The sequence below is a fragment of the Cimex lectularius genome, unplaced genomic scaffold, assembly GCF_000648675.2.
Source record: "Cimex lectularius strain Harlan isolate CLEC.00 unplaced genomic scaffold, Clec_2.1 scaffold139, whole genome shotgun sequence".
In the NCBI taxonomy this organism is placed as follows: Eukaryota; Metazoa; Arthropoda; class Insecta; order Hemiptera; family Cimicidae; genus Cimex; species Cimex lectularius.
The window spans coordinates 1,109,925-1,132,885 of NW_019392832.1; the positions used below are offsets into that span (position 1 = coordinate 1,109,925).

The 22,961-nt window shown below is 33.9% G+C and overlaps 1 protein-coding gene across 1 annotated transcript in view; it reads right to left on the bottom strand.

Annotated features, from left to right (window-relative positions):
• Nucleotides 1–6,093: 6,093 nt before the first annotated feature.
• The window catches only part of LOC106672553 (lachesin), a gene marked incomplete at its 5' end in the record, with an annotated part of 140,836 nt that continues 123,968 nt past the window's right edge, over nucleotides 6,094–22,961 (bottom strand). Inside the window, 3 exons of the mRNA XM_024228547.1 lie at nucleotides 6,094–6,427; nucleotides 10,562–10,732; nucleotides 22,210–22,329. Of these exons, the coding sequence (XP_024084315.1) occupies nucleotides 6,174–6,427; nucleotides 10,562–10,732; nucleotides 22,210–22,329 (545 nt within the window). The remainder of the gene's footprint in view (nucleotides 6,428–10,561; nucleotides 10,733–22,209; nucleotides 22,330–22,961) is intronic.

Below are 22,961 nucleotides of genomic sequence, written 5' to 3' on the forward strand. Positions count from 1 at the left end.
ATGTTTTACGGAGTTTATTGTTTAAGAAGGTTTTTATGTGGTTAATTATAACAAAAGATTTATACTTTTGTGCAAAATATTAAACTACATTTACACATGGGGGAAAAATGTCGGACAGATAGGTGACTACCTATCAAGTCAACTCTAAGCAACTGAAATTATTGATCCGTATTATAAGGGTGGTTTTTTTGTTATTTTTTGCGTTATCTCGAAAACTGAAATTTTACGAGCTTAATTCTTGTGTCAATCGACTCAGCAGGGACGTTTCCATTGAAAAAAATTCATACGTCGAAAAAAATAGATTTCGGATTTTTTTGGGGTTTATCTCGGAAACTACGAGGTTTACGTGTTTAATTTTTGAGCCAATCGACTCAGCAGACACGTTTACATTGAAAACAAGGGCAAATACGTCGAAAAAAAAAACTTGCGGATTTTTTGCCTCTCTTGAAACTATGAGGTTTACGAACTTAATCCTTGCGCCAATCCGGTCTCCATTGAAAAAAGTGTAAATACATCGACAAAATTTTTTCGGATGTTTTTGCGTTTATCTCGAAAACTATGAAGTTTACGAAGTTACTTCTTGCGTCAATCGACTAAGCAGGGTCGTTTTTCTTTGAAAAAAGTGCATACGTCGAAAATTTTTTTTCGGATTTTTTGCGTTTCTCTCGAAAACTATATGTTTTAGGAACTTAATTCTTGCGCCAATCGAGTCAACCGGGTCATTTCCATTGAAAAAAAGTGCAAATGCATCGACAAAATTTTTTCGGATTTTTTATCTCGAAAACTATGAAGTTTACGAAGTTACTTCTTGCGCCATTCGACTAAGTAGGGTCGTTTGCATTGAAATATATTCATACGTCTAAAAAAAAAATTTCGGATTTTTTTGGGGTTTATGTCGAAAACTACGAGGTTTACGTGTTTAATTTTTGTGCCAATCGCCTCAGCAGACTCGTTTACATTGAAAACAAGGGCAAATACGTCGAAAAAAACTTGCGGATTTTTTGCGCCTCTTGAAACTTAATCCTTGCGCCAATCGGGTCTCCATTGAAAAAAGTGTAAATACATCGACAAAATTTTTTCGGATGTTTTTGCGTTTATCTCGAAAACTATGAAGTTTACGAAGTTACTTCTTGCGCCAATCGACTAAGCAGGGTCGTTTTTCTTTGAAAAAAGTGCATACGTCGAAAATTTTTTTTTTTATTTTTTGCATTTCTCTCGAAAACTATAAGTTTTAGGAACTTAATTCTTGCGCCAATCGAGTCAACCGAGTCCTTTCCATTGAAAAAAGTGCAAATACATCGACAAATTGTTTTTAAATTTTTTTCGCGTTTCTCTCAAAAACTAGGAGGTTTAGGAAGTTAATTCTTGCGCCAATCGAGTCAACCGAGTCGTTTCCATTGCAAAAAAGTGCAAATACAACGACAAAATTTTTTCGAATGTTTTTTGCGTTTATCTCGAAAACTATACAGTTTACGAAGTTACTTCTTGCGCCATTCGACTAAGCAGGGTCGTTTTTCATTGAAAAAGTCCTTACGTCGAAAAAAATTTTTCGGATTTTTTGCGGTTCTCTCGAAAACTATGAAGTTTACGAAGTTACTTCTTACCTCAATCGACTAAGCAGGGTCGTTGTTCATTGAAAAAAGTCCATACGTAAAAAAATCGGTTTTTTTTGTTTATCTCGAAAACTACAAAGTTTACGAGCTTAATTTATGAGCCAATCGACTCAGCAGGCTCGTTTACATCGAAAACAAGTGCCAATATGTCTAAAAAAATCTTGCAATTTTTTTTGCGTTTATTTCAAAAACTAAAAATTTTCTTTCACAATATACTACAACGGTCCTATCCCCAAATCCGACTGTTACCTTGGGTTCCACCTTGATTTACGCATAAGGTGGAATACGACTGAAACGACAGGACCTAAACAGGCGGTACATTTATCTTGCAAACTTACAGGACGACAATCCAAGCTATCGACGGAAAACAAACTCACAATTTACGAAACGATACTACAACCGATTTTGACATACGGTATAGAATAGTGGAGCATCGCTAAGCCTTTCATTATCCAACGTCTTCATCCTTTCAATCCAAAACCCTCAGATCAATTATAAATCATTCGTCCAAAAGTTAATTTCCCAAAAATTGACCAAGTTCCACAATAATCTCCCACGACCCCAATAGTCTCGCCTAAGCTTTGCCCATCAGAACCCAACCCTACAATCCCATTAGGTTCTCAAGAGGACAAAAAAGACAATTTATTTCCTACCTATCATCTTATTATGGAGACCACAAGATGGATACCTTCAAAAAAGTAAATATGTAAATAGTTGTATATCTATATTCATCAAATTACATATTTTAACCAAGAATTGCAAATTGTAATGAAATATTGGGGAAAAAATATTTCGAAAACTATGAGGTTTACGAGATTAATTCTTGCACCAATCTACTCATCACGGTCGTTTCCATTAAAAATTTGTCTCGTTTAATTAATATAACGATAAAGATACATAGAGATTGAAATAAACAAAAAATCGTCCGGTGTCAGGCTTTATTGTGTATATACTAACTTTTTGAATATGTATGTATATAAGGTTTATGGTATATAGTAACTTGTATTAGCTTTCCTGATTCGTTCCTTTATTGCTCCATCCAGATAATCAAATTATTGTTTCATCATCTGAAAAAACAAGTGGAATCGATAAGCATTTTTTCTTTTTCTAATATACAATTCAACGTATAATATTACATTCACTAGTTTCGTGGTCCGCTTGACCAATTAACATCATTCAATTAATTAAGGTTTTTAGTTGAGATGAGACCAGCAAATTTCAGCAGAATCAAAATTAACAAACGCTTAATAAATTCATCCAAAATTTACTTAAGTTTTTTATTTTTTATTATTATTTATCTTTCCACCTTACCTATCCTTATAAACCTACTAATCGATCAACCACGGTTTTCCTATCCTTCGCCAATTTTTTCCTCTTTGGAAAAAGTAATTAAAAAAGCAATTACACCACAAAAAGGATCTTAAATGGAGTACGTTTTCTGAAGTTTACTGGTCTCTTGGTTTGGAAATAGTAGTTTAAAATCACCATAGTAAGTTTTTCAGCTTTGAAATTTTTTTTGAAGTTTCGCTACTTAAACGCTTATTTCACGAAGGTGTACAAGTTTAGTACTAATCACATCTTATTGGAAATTTAACGTAGTTATCAATGGTATCAACGGATTTGTCTAAAATCGTTTAGTTTTGGAGTTATCATTGTTTATTTGAACCAAGGTAGTGAAATCGTAAACAATCAGAAAAAGTAGAATAACTCCGAAACTGTAGACATTTGGACAATAGTTAATAAGGACTGTTTGGTCCATTTTGAATGTAGAATCTACTGGCAAAGTTTGTTTAGTAGCCGAACACCTTGTATAAGATACTAAAATCCATTATACTTCGTGGTCCGATTGACCAAATAACTTCTTTCAATTAATTAATCTTTATGTGCGTTATTGGTTGAAATGAAAAAGTTTGTGCTACGAGCGGGATTCGAACCCACGATCTTCGGCTAGATATGTCGCTGCTCTACCACTTGAGCTATCGTGACCTCGATCCACTCGGACACTTCCCACCTCAACCCCGCCTTTTGAATTTTCCCTCCATTTTTCAAATGCCGTGTAATCTATTTGATTCTCGGCGACAAATGAAATGATAGTATGATATTACTATACAGGGTGAATTGCTACTCGTGCTACAAACTTCACCAGTAGATTCTTGACCCTAAAATGAACAAAAAAGTTCATATTGACCATGGTCCGATTCTCAACCATTTCAGAGTAATTTCGCTTTTTATCGATTTTGAAAGATATCACGTCCTGGCGTCGGAAAATCGTGATATCTTTTAATCTAAACATTTCTCTTAAAATCTATAAGCACCGTTGAAATCCCCGTTAATTTTTCAATAAGAAGATGAAGGTGGCAAAACGTTTGGGTCTTTCTTCCTTGACCTTCTAGCTGTTTGTAAACTTCTTAAGCATTACATACTAAATGGGCATTAAATTAAATTAAAAAATTTCAATGGAATTATGATTTTGATTCTCTCTAAAAATTAACGGGGATTTCAACGGTGCTTATAGATTTTAAGAGAAATGTTTAGATTAAAAGATATCACGATTTTCCGACGCCAGGACGTGATATCTTTCAAAATCGATAAAAAGCGAAATTACTCTGAAATGGTTGAGAATCGGACCATGGTCAATATGAACTTTTTTGTTCATTTTAGGGTCAAGAATCTACTGGTGAAGTTTGTAGCACGAGTAGCAATTCACCCTGTATACATGTCTAGTGAGGTTCACTTCATATGCCCAAGTTTTTCTGTCCGCCGATGAAAGTCTTCCTCAGAGCTATCCATTTCGCGAATATTATCGTGATTGAATCCCGTGTGCTGTGTGAATGTCGAGTGGCGTGTGCTTGCGTCGATCAGATGTGCGAACCCCACCGACATGTTATGAGGTGTCGTTGGGTCGCGTTGCGTTGCGTCGGGTATGCTTGCTCCCCGCGTTTGCCGTTGCGGCCAATAACACACCTATTTATATCATTGCATATTTTTATTATGTTTTATAACAATAATAACAGCAATGATACAAATAAAATTGTAAAAAGTTTATTGACGTTTTGATTTTATCTCTAAAGCTGGTACAGTTGGATCAGTAAGCATTTTTTTAATTATGAGCAGTACAGAGTAGTCATTGAAAGTCGCAATGTTAAAAAAACTCAGTATTTATTTAATCAGTAACATTTATCCGCCCCACTTTATTTTCATAAATACATTGTGTAGGATTTAAGTGGGGGTTTTGTAAATTCAATAAAGTAATATTTTTCCTCTCATTGGTAAACAGTTAGAACAGCCAAAATCTTCTTATGTACACCTAAAGAACTATAGATAGAAATATACATTATGTGTTTTTAATTCAAGCTAACAATTTAACTTAGAATAAAAGAAATCAACCAGGGATGGTACTATTGACTATGGACAAAAAGTTTTGTTTTTGTTTAAATATTAGGAAGACAACTCTAACCATAGACTAGTTTCATTCAGAAACAAATGTATTTAGCATTTATTTAATTTTACCTTTATAATTTAAATATTTTACATTTTTATTAATAAAGGATTTTTTTTCTTCACTGACATTTACAAGCATTTCATTTTTACAACATGCTTTATAAAATTAACTTTAGGCCTGTAAAATTAACCGTTAACATCCTTTGTTCGTTACTTCTTAGATATATCCACCTAATGATGTAGTTTTAACATGTGTCTCGTAGCAAGAAACAAGTTTATAAAGTTTTAATTTTTTTTTAACAATTTATAAATCAGGTATTCTTTAAATGCAAACATGGATGTTAAATAAAATAAAATTATTCGGTTGTAATTTGACTTTTTTGCACACTTTATCAATCGCATTGGCTATGATTTGTCATTTGTAAAAATCTTCATTCCACCTTTAAATCTGTAAAGACTGATTTTGCATAATTTTCCATTTTACAGTAATCGGAAACTCGTGTATAATATTTGTGTGGAATTGAGTAAATATTAAAAATACGTGAGCACAGAGATAATGTCAAATAAAATAAATAAAACTTTTGTTTTTACTGTTTATATTATAAAAAATTATTATTGCCAAAAGCAAAATATTTATGTTGCACCTGTTGAAGTGTGCTGTATTAAAACAATATGTTTAAGCATATTCATGTTGGATTATTGCTCGATTAAAAAAATGTGTTTATTAAATTATTTTATTGTTATTTATCCAATCTCTGATTCCATTTTGATACAATTTTAAAATTGATTTGGTTTGCTAATCCATAGTGAAAAGAAAAAAAAGGAAAGTGTTTTTATAATTTATGCTGTAAATATTGTTTTTATTTATGTATTTTTAAGATGTTTTTTTATGTAAATCCAATTTTAAATGTTCAAACCATAGCCGAATACAATGCCAGCAGCTATTGAAAGATAGAAACACAAGAAAATACGCTATTTTCTCGTAAACAACGAGTTGGCACAGTATAACTCAATGGGCAAAGTGTTTTTATTTATTTATTTATTTTTTTGCACAGAGTATCTGAAAATTTAGTCTTCAGATGTTGACTGTCTTTAAACTTTGCCCTACGATTTTTCTTTTCAGCGCACTTTTGTGTAGCCGATCGCTGGGAAGTTGGCCAAAACTGGCAGCAAGAAGGAGACGAAGAAGGACGAAGCGCCTGGCGTCGCTCTTGATAAGGAATTGTCCTTGGTCGAGTCCTTTTCGCCGTCCTCTTCTCGGAGGGAGCCCTGACTCCCGTTCTGGTCGTCGTCCTCGTCGGCGAAGTCGTCTTCATCCTCAGACTGGTACCGCCCGTCGTCGTTCATCTTTTTCTTGTTCTCCACTGGAACGGCTTAAAAAATCGTAAAATTTCAATTAAGTAAACAGAAAACCGGAAAAACAATGGTTATTTTTGGGTTTTTGGTGAACAAAAACGACCGGGCTCTTAAAGATTACTGAAATCATTTGTAGATCACGGATATTTTGAAGAGGAAGCCAATAAGGCCTCAAAAAATGCAGTGATTGTAAATCTATTTTCGTTCATCAAAAACCATCATTTTCAGTATGTCTGTACTACAACCATGATTTCAAAAAATGATTAAAATAGGAAAAAATGTGTAATTTGTGGTGATTAGTGACCGTTAATCGATAATTATTCAGATATCGTGAGATGCGGTCTGGAGTGATGTAGGTTTCAGAAAAACATTTTCTTTATCGTGCCAACGTTTCGATCTTTATTGAGATCATCTTCAGTGCCTGGGATTTACAAACACAAATACATGTAGAATGTGGAAAAAAGCCTTATACAAAAATGTCTTTTCTATACCGACTTCCTTCCCCACCCCTTCAAAATCCAACATATGTAAACACAAAACAGCAAAATCTCACTGGCACTCTCAACACGACACGCAAGAATGGCACAATTACAAAGAAGACAAACACTTTGAGTGAGTAGAAATACTTCGATTGAATATAAAAAAATATATTTTTCATTGTATAAATTAACTTTTTTCCGCATTCTACATGTATTTGTTAAATGTAAACAATGTTTGTAAATTCCAGGCGCTGAAGATGATCTCAATAAAGATCGAAACGTTGGCACGATAAAGAAAATTGTTTTGCTGAAACCTACATCACACCAGACCGCATCTCACGAACTGTGAATAAAAATGTGTAACTTCTGCGGATAGGCATACCAAAATAATCGGACTGAAAAAAAAGCCAACTTACAAATTTGCTTAGAAATTCGCAATATTCCAGGATTTTATTAATTTGTGGATTAGATCGTCTAAGTCACTTAAATCAATAATCAGAAAAATCATTCGTTTATTCTACAAAAGGGTGACAAAGGACATCAAAACGAAAATTTAACCCAGCAATAATAACATATTAAAAACATCAACGTTTGTACAATTTGACTTAATAATAAGATAATTTAAAGCGTTATCTGTGGTTCATTCAATTTATTTTCCAACTTCATTGGATTGAACTTCAAGTATAGAGCACGGTCTAAATTAGCTACTCCTCGTGACCCCCTCTTGTTTTCTTATAAAGGTTAGCAAATATCACTGGTTAATGCCGTCAGGCAATGCTAAGAGTTGTTTTTCATGAATTTGACCCATCGATTTCGCTTATCGATAGAACTATCAATTTTATTTAACTAATTTATCTTTCATTAATGTAGTTTGTATTTGTAAAATGTTAAACGGATGAAATTTAAATTTAAAAAACAGAGAATATCATCACATATTTTGTTTGTTACGTTGTGGGCCAATAAAGCTCAAATACCTTATATGGTTAAAATTTAAACTGAAAGTAGTATTCAAAATTATTTAGTGTTTGATTGGCAGTAAATCTGTACGCTGGTGTCTTTGAGCTCTAATAAAATTTTATATTGAGTATTAATTTATTTATACGTTTGGTTTTAACTGCACGAACTGAACATGGTGTTCGATGAAGGGCGACATTGGCCAACTTCGAGCCTTGATAGATAATAATTTACGTTTTCACTTCAGCAAAGTGTAAATATTACAGGCGAATAGTGGAAGAACTAAAATCGTAGGGACAACGGCATGAATTCCTTAAACGATTCTCGACATCAAAAATCGTAAAAAAGGTTTCAGATGATTTCTGCCAAGTTGACCGATACATTTGGATCACATTGGATTGGAGCACATATTATTTGGGATAAACTGTTCCTCTTGAGAACTGAGGGAAAGAGTTTTTGGATACGTGGACGCCAGATAAACTACTTAGAAACCCCAACCGTACTGGGCTTAATTCTTAATCTACCTACTACATAACATCAAGGAAGATTACGTCGTTGATCAACTAGAGAACACTGGAGGGAATTTCTAGCGTCCACTCCCATGCAAATGTGATCCTTGGAGGTGACTTCAACAGTAGAGTTGGAAAACTTAATCAGCCAGACAGTGAGTCCGTACTCAGATTGCTAGTTTACACCACAGCCCAAATTCGCCGACTGTGTTAAATCTGGGCCAATGTTAACTCTAGTCGGATCCCATGCAAAAGAACTCATGTCTGAGTACTAGGACACTCGATTTTTTTTTTGATCACTTACTTTCCAGCAGTTGCCAGAATAGTTATTCTACGGGTCAAATGTGACTTGGTCTTATTTTCAAACCTAACGCTTGACATTTGCGTTCGCGTCGGGCTCTAGGAGGTATTTGGACTTCTTTTAAATTTAAAAACTTAAGTCAAGATCCGTTAGAATAGAGGTTTGTGTCATCCCTTAGCTGTTAGGTATGTTTGGCCTTGAAAGATATGTATATGTCCAAGAGTCTGACTGGACCTCAAGATCTGGGTATGTATTAGGTGAAGAAGTTAGCTGGTAGGTAGTACACATTGTTTTGTGTGGAGTAGCACATTTGATAGCCATTCGAAGAGTTTAGTCGAGTGACTTTGCGATGGAGCTTGGTCTAGATTGCTTAGCATGACTAATCTACCAAATTATTTAAAAAAACTTTCAATCGTTTCAAGTGAATCCCCCCATACAATTATTATCTTCATTCATTCGTTTTATATTTTATTTATGAGGTCCAGCTTTTATCGTTAAAAACTTCAGAAAAGTACGGCCAGTCAACTGTGATTTTGTGATTGCCGGTAGAATCGCAGTAATGTCAAATTTTAAGATTCTGCTTTTCATCCTGAGGTCAGAGTAACACATCATCTGGTGATGAATTCGAGGTAAAAGTATATGGGACGAAGGAAATTGTTATATCTGTAGATGACGAACAGTTATTGGAAAATGAGACCATTGTCATTTTTCGGATAGTTTCCTTTTAAATCATTGAGCGTTATTTAATATCCAATATGTTTAGTGTCTAATTGATTAAATTACTTCTTTCAATAATTATTCTTTTTATGAAAAGTCTTGGTTGAAATGAAAAAGTTAGTGTCACGAGCGGGATTCAAACCCACGACCTTCGGCTCAATACGCCGCAGCTCTAACCACTTGAGTTATCCAAGTCACGATATCTCAAGTGGTTAGAGCAGCGGCGTATTGAGACGAAGGTAGTGGGTTCGAATCCCGCTCGTGCGCTAACTTTTTCATCTTAACCAACACCTTACATAAAAATAATAGTTAATTGAAAGAAGTTATTTAATATTTTTGGAATGTAGAAAATGAAAAATAACTAAATGGTTTAATAAATACTAGTAAAGTCATAAATAATGCTAGTAATAAATATGCAAAAAGGTATCAAATAATAATAAATAAGTAGTAATAGCGTCAATGTACAACATACTAAAAAATAGTTTAAAAAATTAGTGAAAAATAAAGAAAAACAGAGAAAAATAAGGGACCGCGGTGGCCTGGTGGATTTGGAGATCGTGAGGTGCGGTCTGGTGATTTTAGAAAAACATTTTCTTTACCGTGCCAACGGTTCGATCTTTACTGAGATCATCTTCAGGATCTGGGATTTATAAACATACAATGCGAGAAAATTTTAGATGAAAAAAGAATGAATTTATACAAAGCGAGAAAATTTTAGATTAAAAAAAAGAATGATTTTATACAATGCTAGAAAATTTTAGATAAAGAAAATGAATTATACAATGCTAGAAAATTTTAGATTCAATCAAAATATTTGTACTCACTCAAAGTGTTTGTTTTCTGTTTAGATGTGTCATTCTTGTTTTTTTTCACATTCTACATGTATTTGTAAAATTTAAACAATGTTTATAAATCGCAGGCCCTGAAGATGATCTCAATAAAGATCGAAACGTTGGCATGATAAAGAAAATGTTTTTCTAAAACCTACGTCACAGCAGACTGCACCTCACGATCTCCAAATCCACTAGGCCACCGCGGTCCCTTATTTTACAGGGCACTAAACACCAGACATAGTAAATAATAAAGAAGAGAATGGGGTGAAATTAGTTTTCAACAAGAAGTATAGAAAACGTCAAACTTAATTCTATTCTCTAAAAGGTCAAGTTGTAGTTTATGTATGTGTATACTTACTGTATAATCTAATTGATCCTTCTGCGTCGCCTATGCTGTTTTTGGAGACGCAGTTGTAACCACCCAGGTCACTTTTCTGTATGTCTTTTATCGTTAACAACATTGCTGCTGTGTAGTATGGCCCGGCGGTCTCTTTCATCTCGTATTTCGGGCTTTGGACTATCATTTCACCTGTAAAAGATGGAAAACCGTAAAATCAAAGATGTCAAACCGGGTCCCCCGGGGCTAGAGCGCGGGATGCGACAAGGTTTTCGGGATTTTATCACCCTCCTAGTAAACCCGTGCGTTAATATACATATATTTTGTTTGTGGGCCTGACCCGAAAGGGCGGGAGGGTTGTAAAAAACCAGAGCGGTGGCTGCGTTGTGTGGATATGCGAGTGATGCTGATTTACATATCGGCGGGACGTGACGCCCAAACCGAGATCTCCTGAGCCCGTTTTTTTAAACAGGAAAACCGATACCGAAGCAAATTAATATTTCATTATTACTCCCCTCGTGGGGGCCGCAACGTCAAAATTTAAATTCTACAAAATTGCACTTTCTGCTATTTACAACTCACGCGGTCCGCTTCTGCAAATGTTCACCGCAATTCTAAACAATCCCATAAATTACATATTCCATAAAAAACCTAAATGCATTTAATTAGAACCAGCCATTTTTTTTCCACACACAAAAGGTTTATTTCATCCGATGCAATGCGGGCATTGAGATGAATTGACAACGGTTTTATAGTTACTTGGTTTATTATTCGTTAGATTGCAAGCGGTAACTATAGTTTGTTGAGGTAGCTAATGAGTGTTTATCATGCCTCGTCCTCCATAGATAATTAGTTGTTTCAGTCATTGTTTTGTTGGCGGCGGATCGAGGGAGGGTGGCCGATCGAACTCGGCCCATTTCGGTGTGCTAATTCAACGGTGGAAAACTATAAATTTCAAAATTGCCATGTAAATTTTTCCAGTTGAAAAACGAAAAACTAAAAAACAGTTATATGTAAATACTAAAATAAATTATAACATGAAACATTTCATCACATCGTAGATTTAATGCCTATAGGCAGGTGTAAATATAGAAAACTGACCATTCTTGAAGAAAAAACGTGCACTATTAACAGAGTTTTTGTAACATTTCCCTTTTTCTTTAAAAAAAAACTGAGTAATTAACATAGACGCAAGTTATCAGATAAAAAACACAAAAGTATCAAGACTATATCATTATTTTTGAAGTTAGCAAATATTAACTTTTCCTTTTGGAGTTATTCCTTTTGCGCCTTAAATTTCGTCTATTACGTATGAGCTATGTTAATGGTTTCCTTTCAAATTTTATGCTCCTTTTATGAAGTACAAAATTCTTCTCGGGAGTATGTTTCTGAGTTTTATATTGTTCAAGAATTGCTTTATTAGGAAAAATATTCTTTTTCTTCCTTTATTGGCCATCTGTGAATAGTTACATTTCATAAAGTAGTATTCTACTTTGTAATGTATTTGCGAGTGGTCTTTTTGCCTCATGTCTGTGATACTTTCCCAGTATAGGTTGTGCTTTTAGGATTCCAGTTTTCTTTTAATGTGGCTAACCAACATCACCACCTACGCGGAAGATGCAATTTTTTTCTCCAACTCGATCCCTATCCAAGCTTCCAACATTCAAGAACACCTTGTGCTCATCGAAGACTGGTGCCAAATTGAAAGACACGGCTGAATGAAGAACAATGTACTCAGTGTTCACATTAAAGGAGAAAAAAGTCTTGCCCTTCGTTGTACATCAACAACGCAGAGACACTGATTTCCATCCAAGTCAAATACTTAGGACTATGCCTAGGCAGCAGACTGACGTGGCATCCCCACAAGACGTATGAGACAACAGCAACTACGAAGACCGTATGGACCGTCAACATTAAACTAACCTTATACAAAACTTTGGACATATGGAGTGGAGCTTCGGGGTTCTGCCAAGCCTTCCAACATCTTGCGTATCCATTCCTTCCAATCAAAAGTCCTCAGACTAATTGTCAAAGTTCCTTACTAAGTCACTAACCTCACTATCACAAGGAACTCAACATTCCTTTTGTTTGATCCGTTCCCGATTCCAAAAGTTCTACACAAGTTTTATGTTTCGTTTCATTTTAATCCAACTGGCCAATCCTACATTTTTCTATCCCGAGAACCCGGCACATTGCCTTAACTACACCTCCTTTTATTAGGTGCCAGCGTTGGGTTGTTTCTTTTAATTTGTGTCCTCTGGGTGCAATGCTGGTCATAGTGACATTGTTGTGTCTGTGAGATAAAAATACATATTTGTGCATAAATTTAGATAAATTATTTATTTAAAAAAATCTACAAAGCTTATCTTAGATAAAAAATTGCATTTATTACGTTTTATTAAAATTTTGGTTTAATTTGCTCTCCGAAATATGCACACCATGACATTTAGGTATTTATTTGGGAGAGGAGAAAAACGTGGACTACCATGCTAATTAAAATCATAAAACAAAAATGATAAAAACTTTTATCATCATGCCGACCATTATTGGCAGAAATAAATAAATAAAATTGGCTTATTTATTCATTGCACTATTTAAAAATTTATTTTTATTATTTTTTTTGTAATTTTGTTTTTATTTTACCTTTATCGGGTTTCTTCCATAGCTCACGTTCTTATTCTAAATATTAAAGTAGATTAAAGTTGGGATAATGTATAATTGAATTTCACCTAATTTTAAATAATCTCATCATAAATGCAGTTTCTTGTTAAGTTGTTTTGGTAAATGATATAAAATGTTCTAACTGTATATTTTCTAATAAATAAGCTCTGATGAAGCTCGGCAAAAACTTAAAGAATTGTAGTTCTGTTGATACCTCATCAAAGATCCGTTTTTTCCAAATTAAGGTAGATTCCTAGTCAAAAAAGAAAAAAGTATTTAACTTAGTACTTAAAATATTTGTTTTCTAGGAGAGCCTATAGACAAGAACTTATATTTTTCACTCAAGAAAAATCTGGGAAAAAATAAAAATTTAACCAAAGTTATGTTTAAATATTACACTAATGGATTATAATCCACTAATTATTGCATCAGCTCGTTTTTAAAGGCAAAAGTAAATGTATAACACTGGCTTTACTAAAGTAAAAAACGCACTGCATTTCTGCGGTTTTCTGTTCGCTTTTGTAGAAATCTTTCAAAATTTTCTCCCAATTGTAACACGTTAACTGAAAAATTATGTTTCATTTTTTCAAGAAAAAAAGCACATGCAAAAGCTAGTTCAATTTCAATAATATCATAACGTTGCAGCTATTTTTTTACGAGTTGGTGAAGATTAATATATGATAGAAAACTAGTTGAAATTTATGAATTTATTTTAGAAAGTAGACACGAGTGCTTGATATATCAATAATTTGGGTAAATATTGGCTCATTTATTCTCACTGTACAGTGGCAGAAGTGGTAATAAATCTGCAAGCCAAATGAGTTAAGTTAGCAGGAAATCTATCAACTTTTTAGCATAACAGAATAATAAGCGACAGCTGAAAAATTTGTTACATGTTTTCAATTTTTTATCTTTAGATATTAGATGAAAATTAAAATAGTTTTTGTTCTTTTAGGATATTGTTTGCATTTGTAGCGATGTACTTGATTAAAAAGCTTCACACTTGACATTTCGAATGTTTTATAACGAACTTTATTTCTGTGACGCTATGAGTACTGGAGTTGGTCTACCAGATTAACCATTATGAAGGATTTTGGGTGTATGTGACAATTTAGAACGATGTGTGAAAATAAAGCAGATATGCTTGGTTTTGATAAGCGGGATAGTGTTTTACAAGAATATCCTGACATTTTTCGTTTTATTTGGAACATTTACAGGCTATGCGATAAATCTTGATTTGGTTAATGTTTCAATGTTTTTCAACACGCTTAGATGTTTTACTATGCCATACACCGTTTCCTGAAATCGTAGGTTTAGACGTCTGAAAGCGTATGAGAAAGTGTGCGGCAGGCGTCCTCTCCCAAATTAAATCATCGCTGTATTATGTCAATATATCGTATACATGAATACGAAATGCTCTGTGCCTAAGCCTCTCACTCAGTGGGCCTTTATTGCTGCAAGAAATTTAGGAGGGGGATGAAGGAGGTGGTCTATAAAATGAGTTCAACCCCAATATCTAGGGAAATATAGCCGACGGTAAATTATTGATATTCTCCTCCATATACGAATCCCCCAAAACGGATTTGCCAGGAGGTGAGTTATGCCTACAAAAATATTAGTACTTGGTATATTTTTTCCTTTTCCTGCTAAATGTTTCTTAAAGGAAAAAATCCAATTACTTTCATGCAAGCCGGGGTCCGTCTCGTCTTGTGAGATTTCAGAGATTCTTTTTTCAGTCAAGTCCCTCTGATTGGATATATCAATATTGTTTAATGGTTCATGTCCCTTATCCTTAAAGTGTCATAATACGTTCATCCAGCAAATACACTTTATTTTTAGTTTGGTAACTTAAATATCTACCAAAATTATTTTAGATAGTTATCTCACAAATAAAGTTAAATAAACAAAGAAATTACAATATCTGAGTGTTGTAAACTATTAACTATTACTAAACAATTTGCAAAATAATGAAATAGTATTATAATTTGGAAATATATTAATATAGGCTCTTAAGTAGGGCAAGGCTATTTTTTTAGGTTTCTATTTAAAAAAAAATATTTTGTAATGTTTTTACATGGCATAGCAGTACATAACTACATACGGCATTAGCTATGCAATAATCAAAAGTTTCCCTAGTTTTTTTGTTTTTACCGATTCGTTTATTTTTATTATTAATTATATTATTTATTGTTATTTATTTTTCACAATAATAATTCATGACTCAACAAGGCACAACGTGTTGACGTGTTTTAAAAGAAATAATTGTTAAAAAAGTCGACTTAACTAGAAGGGTGTGAATTACACATTAAAAATTGGGAAAAGATTCTTAAAATTAGGTTAAAAAAGAAAAACTTTTCATAAAGATAAAATATTGTAGCAGAATCACGATGTCAAGGTTTTAAATTAACCTTTGAACTTTTTGTCTCTTTAATATTTAAACGTTTGACTATTGTTAACCATTTCGGTCGTAGTTGCTTGTTTTTAAACTTCCTATATAAAAAATTAAAACTCTAACAGAAAGGGAAACTTTTATTTTAATTATTTATATATTTTTAGCCGTATCAAGTCCAAGACGTTTGATGTATCCAAGACCAAGACTTTTCCGCAAAGTTGATTAATAATTAAACCTACACCAGGAATGTGACTTGTTGACTTAAGTGGCGAGAAGTCTACTACCACTTTGACAACGTTAATATATTATCATAAATCACTATTATCATAATATAAAATATTGATAGTTATAAATTATTTTCTTTTTTTTGTTGAAAAAATTTAATCTTTTATACTGTGGCAAGATACAGATTTTTTTTTTGGGTGCCGGTGTTTTTGAAAAAAAAAACCATTTGCGAGTATGTCGGGCTCGAATGCAGGGATGCTGGATTCGAACCCAGGACCGTTAACTTACAGTGATGAGCGCCGTGTCAACGCCTAAACCGTTGCGGCCACCGAAGCCCCCAATACAAAGAACTGTTATAATTAATATTGTTCAGTAAAATATCGATGTAATATAAATTTCCTCAATTTCTTTTCTCTACTGTATATTTATTATCTATACTAAATTTTTAATTATTTATATGTCACGAGCGAACTATTGTTTTAAGAAGAAAAACTTTTCAGGAAGAATAACTAGTTTTAATATATTTGCTAATCAGAAAAATGAAATTTAATTGTATTAATTGTTATTGAAATCGTAACTTGGTTGGTTCAACAATTGTTTGGTTATTAAAAACGTCGTCAGCAAAATAATTTTTTGTATAGCTAACTAGTTGTGTAACTAATCAATAATTAATTGCGCAATGATTATTGTATTAACTGTATTGAAATATTAGAATGAGGATATGTAAAAGTAGAAGAAACAAATTTCGTGTATTATTTGAACGTGGATCTCCTCCAACGAGAAGTTCAAGAAATGGAACATGGTGAAGCCGGAGTGCACAGTTAGTCACGAGTCATTTACAGTTTAGACTTTGGACTTTTAGAGTTTAGAATTTTTCACTGGTCAGTGCCAAGTGATAAGTTAGAAGTTGGATTTTGAATGCAACAGTTGTTGGTTGCAAAAGCGGATACGAATGGGCTAGACTTTTGTTAGATTTTTATGAAACGAGCGAACTTTTGAAGGGGAATGGTTGGCTTCAGCTTAGATAGTCCTGGATTTTAAGCAGTTAGCTGTTCTGAAATCTGAAGATTGGTATTATTTTCACTAATTTCGTGGTCCGCTTGACCAATTAATATCTTACAATTAATTAAGGTTTTCAGTTGAGATAAAAAAGTCAATGACACGAGCGGGATTCGAACCCACGATCTTCGGCTAGATACGCCGCTGCTCTTCTACTTGAGCTATCGTGATCACGATCCACTCGGACTTTTTTATATCATCTAAAACTAGTGAATTGAATAAGTTAAAATGAAGAATACCTTTACTAAAGCTCTCCGTGGCCATTTCATTTGTCGCTGAGAATCAAATAGATTACACGACATTTGAAAAATGGCAAAAAGAAGGGAAAATTCGAAAGGTGGGGTCGAGATGGGAAGTTAGTGTCCGCGTGGATCGAGGCCACGATAGCTCAAGTGGTAGAGCAGCGGCGTATCTAGCCGAAGATCGTGGGTTCGAATCCCGCTCGTGCCATTGACTTTTTTATCTCTACTAAAAACCTTAATTAATTGTAAGATATTAATTGGTCAAGCGGACCACGAAATTAGTGAATTTAATGATTTAAAATGAAGTAAACTTCACTAATGCTCTCCGTGGCCATTTCATTTGTCGTCGAGAATCCAATCCGATTACACGACATTTGAAAAATGGCAAAAAGTAGGGAAAATTCAAAAGGTGGGGTTGAGATGGGAAGTTGGTGTCCGAGCGGATCGAGGTCACGATAGCTGGTAGAGCAGCGGTATCTAGCCGAAGATCGTGGGTTCGATTCCCGCTCGTGCAATTGGTTTTTTTATCTCAACTGAAAACCTTAATTAATTGTAAGATTGGTATTATTCTTTCATTGCCCCAATATCGGATTTGAAAGAAAAGGCAATCCTGAGGAATGATTGACTCTCCGTTTTTCTCTCTAAGATATCCCACTCTCTGTCACCCATGTACGACACACATGCCGTAACATTATTTATTGATTGATTGCTCAATCTGCTGTACTGGTAAAACTAAAATAACTCCACTTATCTGCAATAAACTTTAGAAGGATTTAGAATTCTATAATAAATTATAACAAGAGAAATAAATAAAAAGTTTTTGGAGTATTTGTGAATTTCCTCACACGTTATGTTTCATCACATGGCTGTAATGATATATATTCCAAAAATTTAGCTCTAGTTTTTATCCGATTTGGACGTACGGAATAGAACTGTTGGGAACAGCTAAACCTTCCAATATCCAACGTCTCCAATCCTTTCAATCTAAAGTCCTCAGATCCATTGTAAATGCTTCTTATTATGTCTCAAATGCTACCCTCCACAACGACCTTCGAATTCCGTATATCCAAAAATTTATTCCCCAAAAATTTACCAAGTTTCACAAAAAACTCTCCCACCATCCAAATAGTCCAAGCCCTGTCTGATAAAACCCATCCCTACAACCCCATAAGACGTCTTAAGAGGAAATGGCCCCGCGACCTCCTTTCCGAGTAAACTGTAAACAAAACATAAACAAAGCGAAGAGGGAGGATAACATTGATTATTTTCTCCCCTCAATGTAAATAGTTGTACATAAGTTCATGTATCCGCAAATTACATATTGTAAATACTAATTACAGATTGTAATAAAAAAAAAGTTTTTATCAACGGCTAAAAGAATTCATTCGCCAATAGTTGCTTAGTGTCATAATTGACCGTATTAATTATTTTGATCTAATGTTTTTGGTTGAGATGAAAAATTATGAATGTCACGAACCGGATTCGAACCCATTCGACTTGTGGCTCAATACGCCGCATCTCTAACCACTTGAGCTATCGTGACTTTAACAACAACGTTGTAACAACGTTGCATGTAGATAAAATCCGGATGAGTTAATAATAGTAAAGTGGAATACCAGATATTGGGTAAAAGTATTTGGGCCCAGCCCAAAAATGTATATTTTTTTGCTATAAAAATTAGTAATTAAGGGCTTCGAAGAGTGCTAGATGCGAATCAGGAATTGAAAAGTGGGTGTGTGTGTATCTCTGTGATAGTGTGTAAATTATATTAACAAGTATGTAAGGGTGAGTAATTATTTTAGAATTTGAAAAATTCAATCTAAATAAGGATATGAGCTACTTATATACTATATATATGTACATAAATTTATACATTTACATTTACGTATTCATGGTGGGAAACTATTGCAGTTCTTCATCTAAACTCCATATCCGTTTCTTTAAATGAGTTTACTTTAAGGCAAGTCTACCTCCGGCTGACGTAATTACGGCATTTTGGTAATTGCGGTGGCGTGACCCCTCGTTGCTTCATTTCCTGCTGACGGACGGGGAGTTGAAGGGGAATCCGGCGGTCTACTGAAATATCGGAGTCATGCCACTGCGTCTTGGGCCAACTTTCTTTTATCGACTTGCGTACACGAATGAAAACTTGGACCATTACGAAATCGCGGCTTTATCGGCCTTATCTGAAGGGGATAATTGCCCGGAAAAATTGGACTTCAAAACAAACGGCCCATGAGATCAATTTGACCTTTAGGACAGGCGCACCACGGCCTGGGTTTATCAATCACTACCTCAACTCCATTCCAAACACGAAAAACATAATTTCTAATTTTTGCATTAATTTTTTTATGACTATGAATTTCATTTTTTATTTTATTTTTTAGTATTTCTTTCAGTTCCCATTTTAAATAGTTTACCATCAACTTTACCATCAAATTATATTAAATAAATATTTTTCAATGAATTACTAAGCCATACTAGTAAATATACAATTAATAAATGAACAATTTTGAATAAATTAAAGAAACCATTGGACCGTATTTTACCGTATTTCAAACGTATTGAGCTATAAAAAAAGAACAATAAACTATAAACAATGAAACAATGAACTATTAACTATATTGACTTGAAAAAATGAACTAAAGAAAAATTTGAGAAACGGTGTACAAAGATGACAAAAATTTTCAGGATAAAATCTGTAATAAAGTATTTTTAAAAAAATACTATTCCAAAAAAACGATTGAATATATATCTTAAAAACGCATTAAGAGCAAAACTAGGTAAAAAGTTGTTAATTAAATTTTAATATATCATTAAAAGTTGTTTTGGTTTTTTTGGTGAACTTTCTTTCAAACCATCATTAAATAGTCTTTATTAAAAGTCATGAATTTCTGATGTAGTCCATTAAAAGAAGTATGTTATAATTAATATAACGATGTAATACATATAGTTTAAAATAAACAAAATACGTTCGGTGTCCGGTGTTTTTGTCTTTGAGTGTAAATCTATTTTCCACCCTTAAATATCCCTAAAAATCTCCATTAGCGGACTAGAATTATAGTCGAATTTCGTCCTTATACACGGCGCAGATTATACCCCTCCTTCAAAACTGATACGTCTTGCTGGCTTCCACTTCCAGCTGAACATTTCACTCGGGAAACCTCCAGAGAAGACAGACCACAGACTGGTCGTTATTATGGTGTTATTAATTTAAAATTTAATGATTAACTTTACCAGATTAATATCTGGAGGAAGTGCGAGACAGAAATGCGTAAATTCATTTGATGATATAGTGGAGAGTAATAAGGGTCTTGCGGGTGAATCATATCCACGATTTCAACAATGTTGTAAAAAGAGAGAGAGAGAGAGAGAGAGAGAGAGAGAGAGAGAGAGAGAGAGAGAGAGAGAGAGAGAGAGGAGAGAAAGATAGAGAGTGTGAAAGAGGAGGGAGAGAACGGGAGAGAAAATTTTTCAATTCACATAGTTCATCTTAACTATATCGTATAAGTATACATATTGTTAGTCTATCACGAATAAAGAATAATTATAGGGATAATTAAAAACAGATCTTTTTGAATTATTTAAATTTTTCCTTCATAAATCTATACTGGAAAATAAAAGAATCATTTTGTTCTAGCGGATTCACCCGACGGTTTGATCATAGATGAATATAGACATAAGCAGATAGTAACGCAGTCTGCACTTGAAAAAATATTTAGAAACAGAGGGATTTATTAAGAAAATTTGAAGTTTCTATGGTTTGTGTTGAAGATTCAACAGATAAATCCATGGATATGTAATGAGATGATTTTCTCACTTAATTGTTTATATTAACGATAACAATAATCAATAGGGGTGTTGGTGTCCGTAACGGTTTAGGCGTTGACACGGCGCTCATCACTGTAAGGTAAAGGTCCCGGGTTCGAATCCAGTGGCCCTGCATTCGAACCCGACATACTTACAAATGGACTACTTTCAAAAACATCGACACTCGCAACAACCTTTGCTGTTGCGAACCCTCGTAAAAAAACAACAAAAAAACAAAAACAATAATCTATAATATTATATACATCAATCCCCAAAAAATACATTTCACATTAAAACAGTCTATAATTCATATATTTAATTAAGAAATTTAGTAAGGTCCTTTAAAAGTATCTTTCATTTAAAGATAAAAAAATAAAGTTTCTGCTTGATTAACCGAGATAAAACAGAAAAAGGAAAGAGCATGGTGATGGCAGCTTTATTATTTTCCTTTATAACAGAATATTAAAAAAATATAAGTACAGGGATAAGTTAAGTTTTTATTTAAAACAAAAGGAAACATTTAGATACCTACGTAATTTTTCAGTAAAAGCCAAAATGTACTTTCTTTTTCAGTTTGTTAATGTAAAATATTGTCAGGCCCAGGTTTTTCATGGCACGACGTTCGTAAAGTTTAACTGAAAAAGAATTAGAAAATAAGCAAGTTCGAACATTTTTTCCTTGGCACTTTTAAACAACGGGGATAATGTTATAGTTACTTTCCTCTCAGAGATTTATTGAAACTCACTTTCTAAACAGATATTTCACGTTCGAGCAAATATCGGTTTTCCTTCTTATCTGGACGAAACGGCAGTCAAGAATGTGACGGGGCAGAAATTAGCAGTTTGTTCCGAGCTGGCAAACCGGCCAACTCTCCTATTCCGACGTTCATCCACGTCCGATTAGTTCAAAAGATATTGTCACGGGTGAGCCGTCCTGGATTTCGCCCAACGTCGAAAAAAGGCCTGGGAAGTAAAACCTCTCACACAAACGGTTTATTTCGGGAAGGAGTTGTTCTTAGCGACTAAGGTTCCCCCAAACAGCCTCAATCTGCCTACGGTGGTCCGCTGAATTTATCGGGGCTCTTGCGAGAGATAAGCTTGGATTCTAAGGCATATTAAAGGTTGATATAGCCCCTTTCCGTATCCCCAAGGGACCCAGCGTAAACTATTCCCAAAGCACCGGTTCGAATTAAGTCCACGTTATTACACCCGCATCGTATTGACCGTCTCTATTTCTGCGATATATAATTTCACTAAAACATACAATCGAAGCTCACTCACCGGATTGCCTTGTCCAGTAATTGATTGCTTTTGGTGACGCCTCCACCAAACATTGGAGTGTGACGTTTGTCCCGGGGGGTGCTCCTACCAACTGATTTGGCACTTGGATCAGAGGATGAACTGAAACAAAGATATATAAAAATAAAAACCAATCAAATTAAAGAACACACAAATTTATATATANTCTTTATTTACATACATTTTTGTATATTAATATAAAATTTCATAAATTAAAATTAAAGTTTGGTACAGAAGAAATTGTAATCAATGTATTTATTGTAAGTTATTTTAGTCCAACTTTGGGGAATTTTGTATATTTAATTTTAATTATTAATTAAATTAATATGTAACAAAATTAAATTTTTGTAGGCTTTATTGTTTGAAGGAGTTTAAAGGAATCACTATTTTGCGACGTTTCGCAGACTCTGTGCCATTTTCAAGTCATATACTTTATTTCTTAATTTTAACATTGCAAAAAATTAAATTCACTATTTTCGTGGTCCGCTTGACCAATTAAATCATTACAATTAATTAAGGCTTTTAGCTGAGATGAAAAAAAGTTAATGGCACGAGCGGGATTCGAACCCACGATCTTCTGCTAAATACGCCGCTGCTCTACCACTTGAGCTATCGCCAATATCGTGACGTAATCCACTCGGACACCAACTTCCCACCACAACCCACCTTGTGAATTCTAATGGATTTAATAAGCAAAATGAAGATTATCTTTACTAAAGCTCTCCGTGGCCATT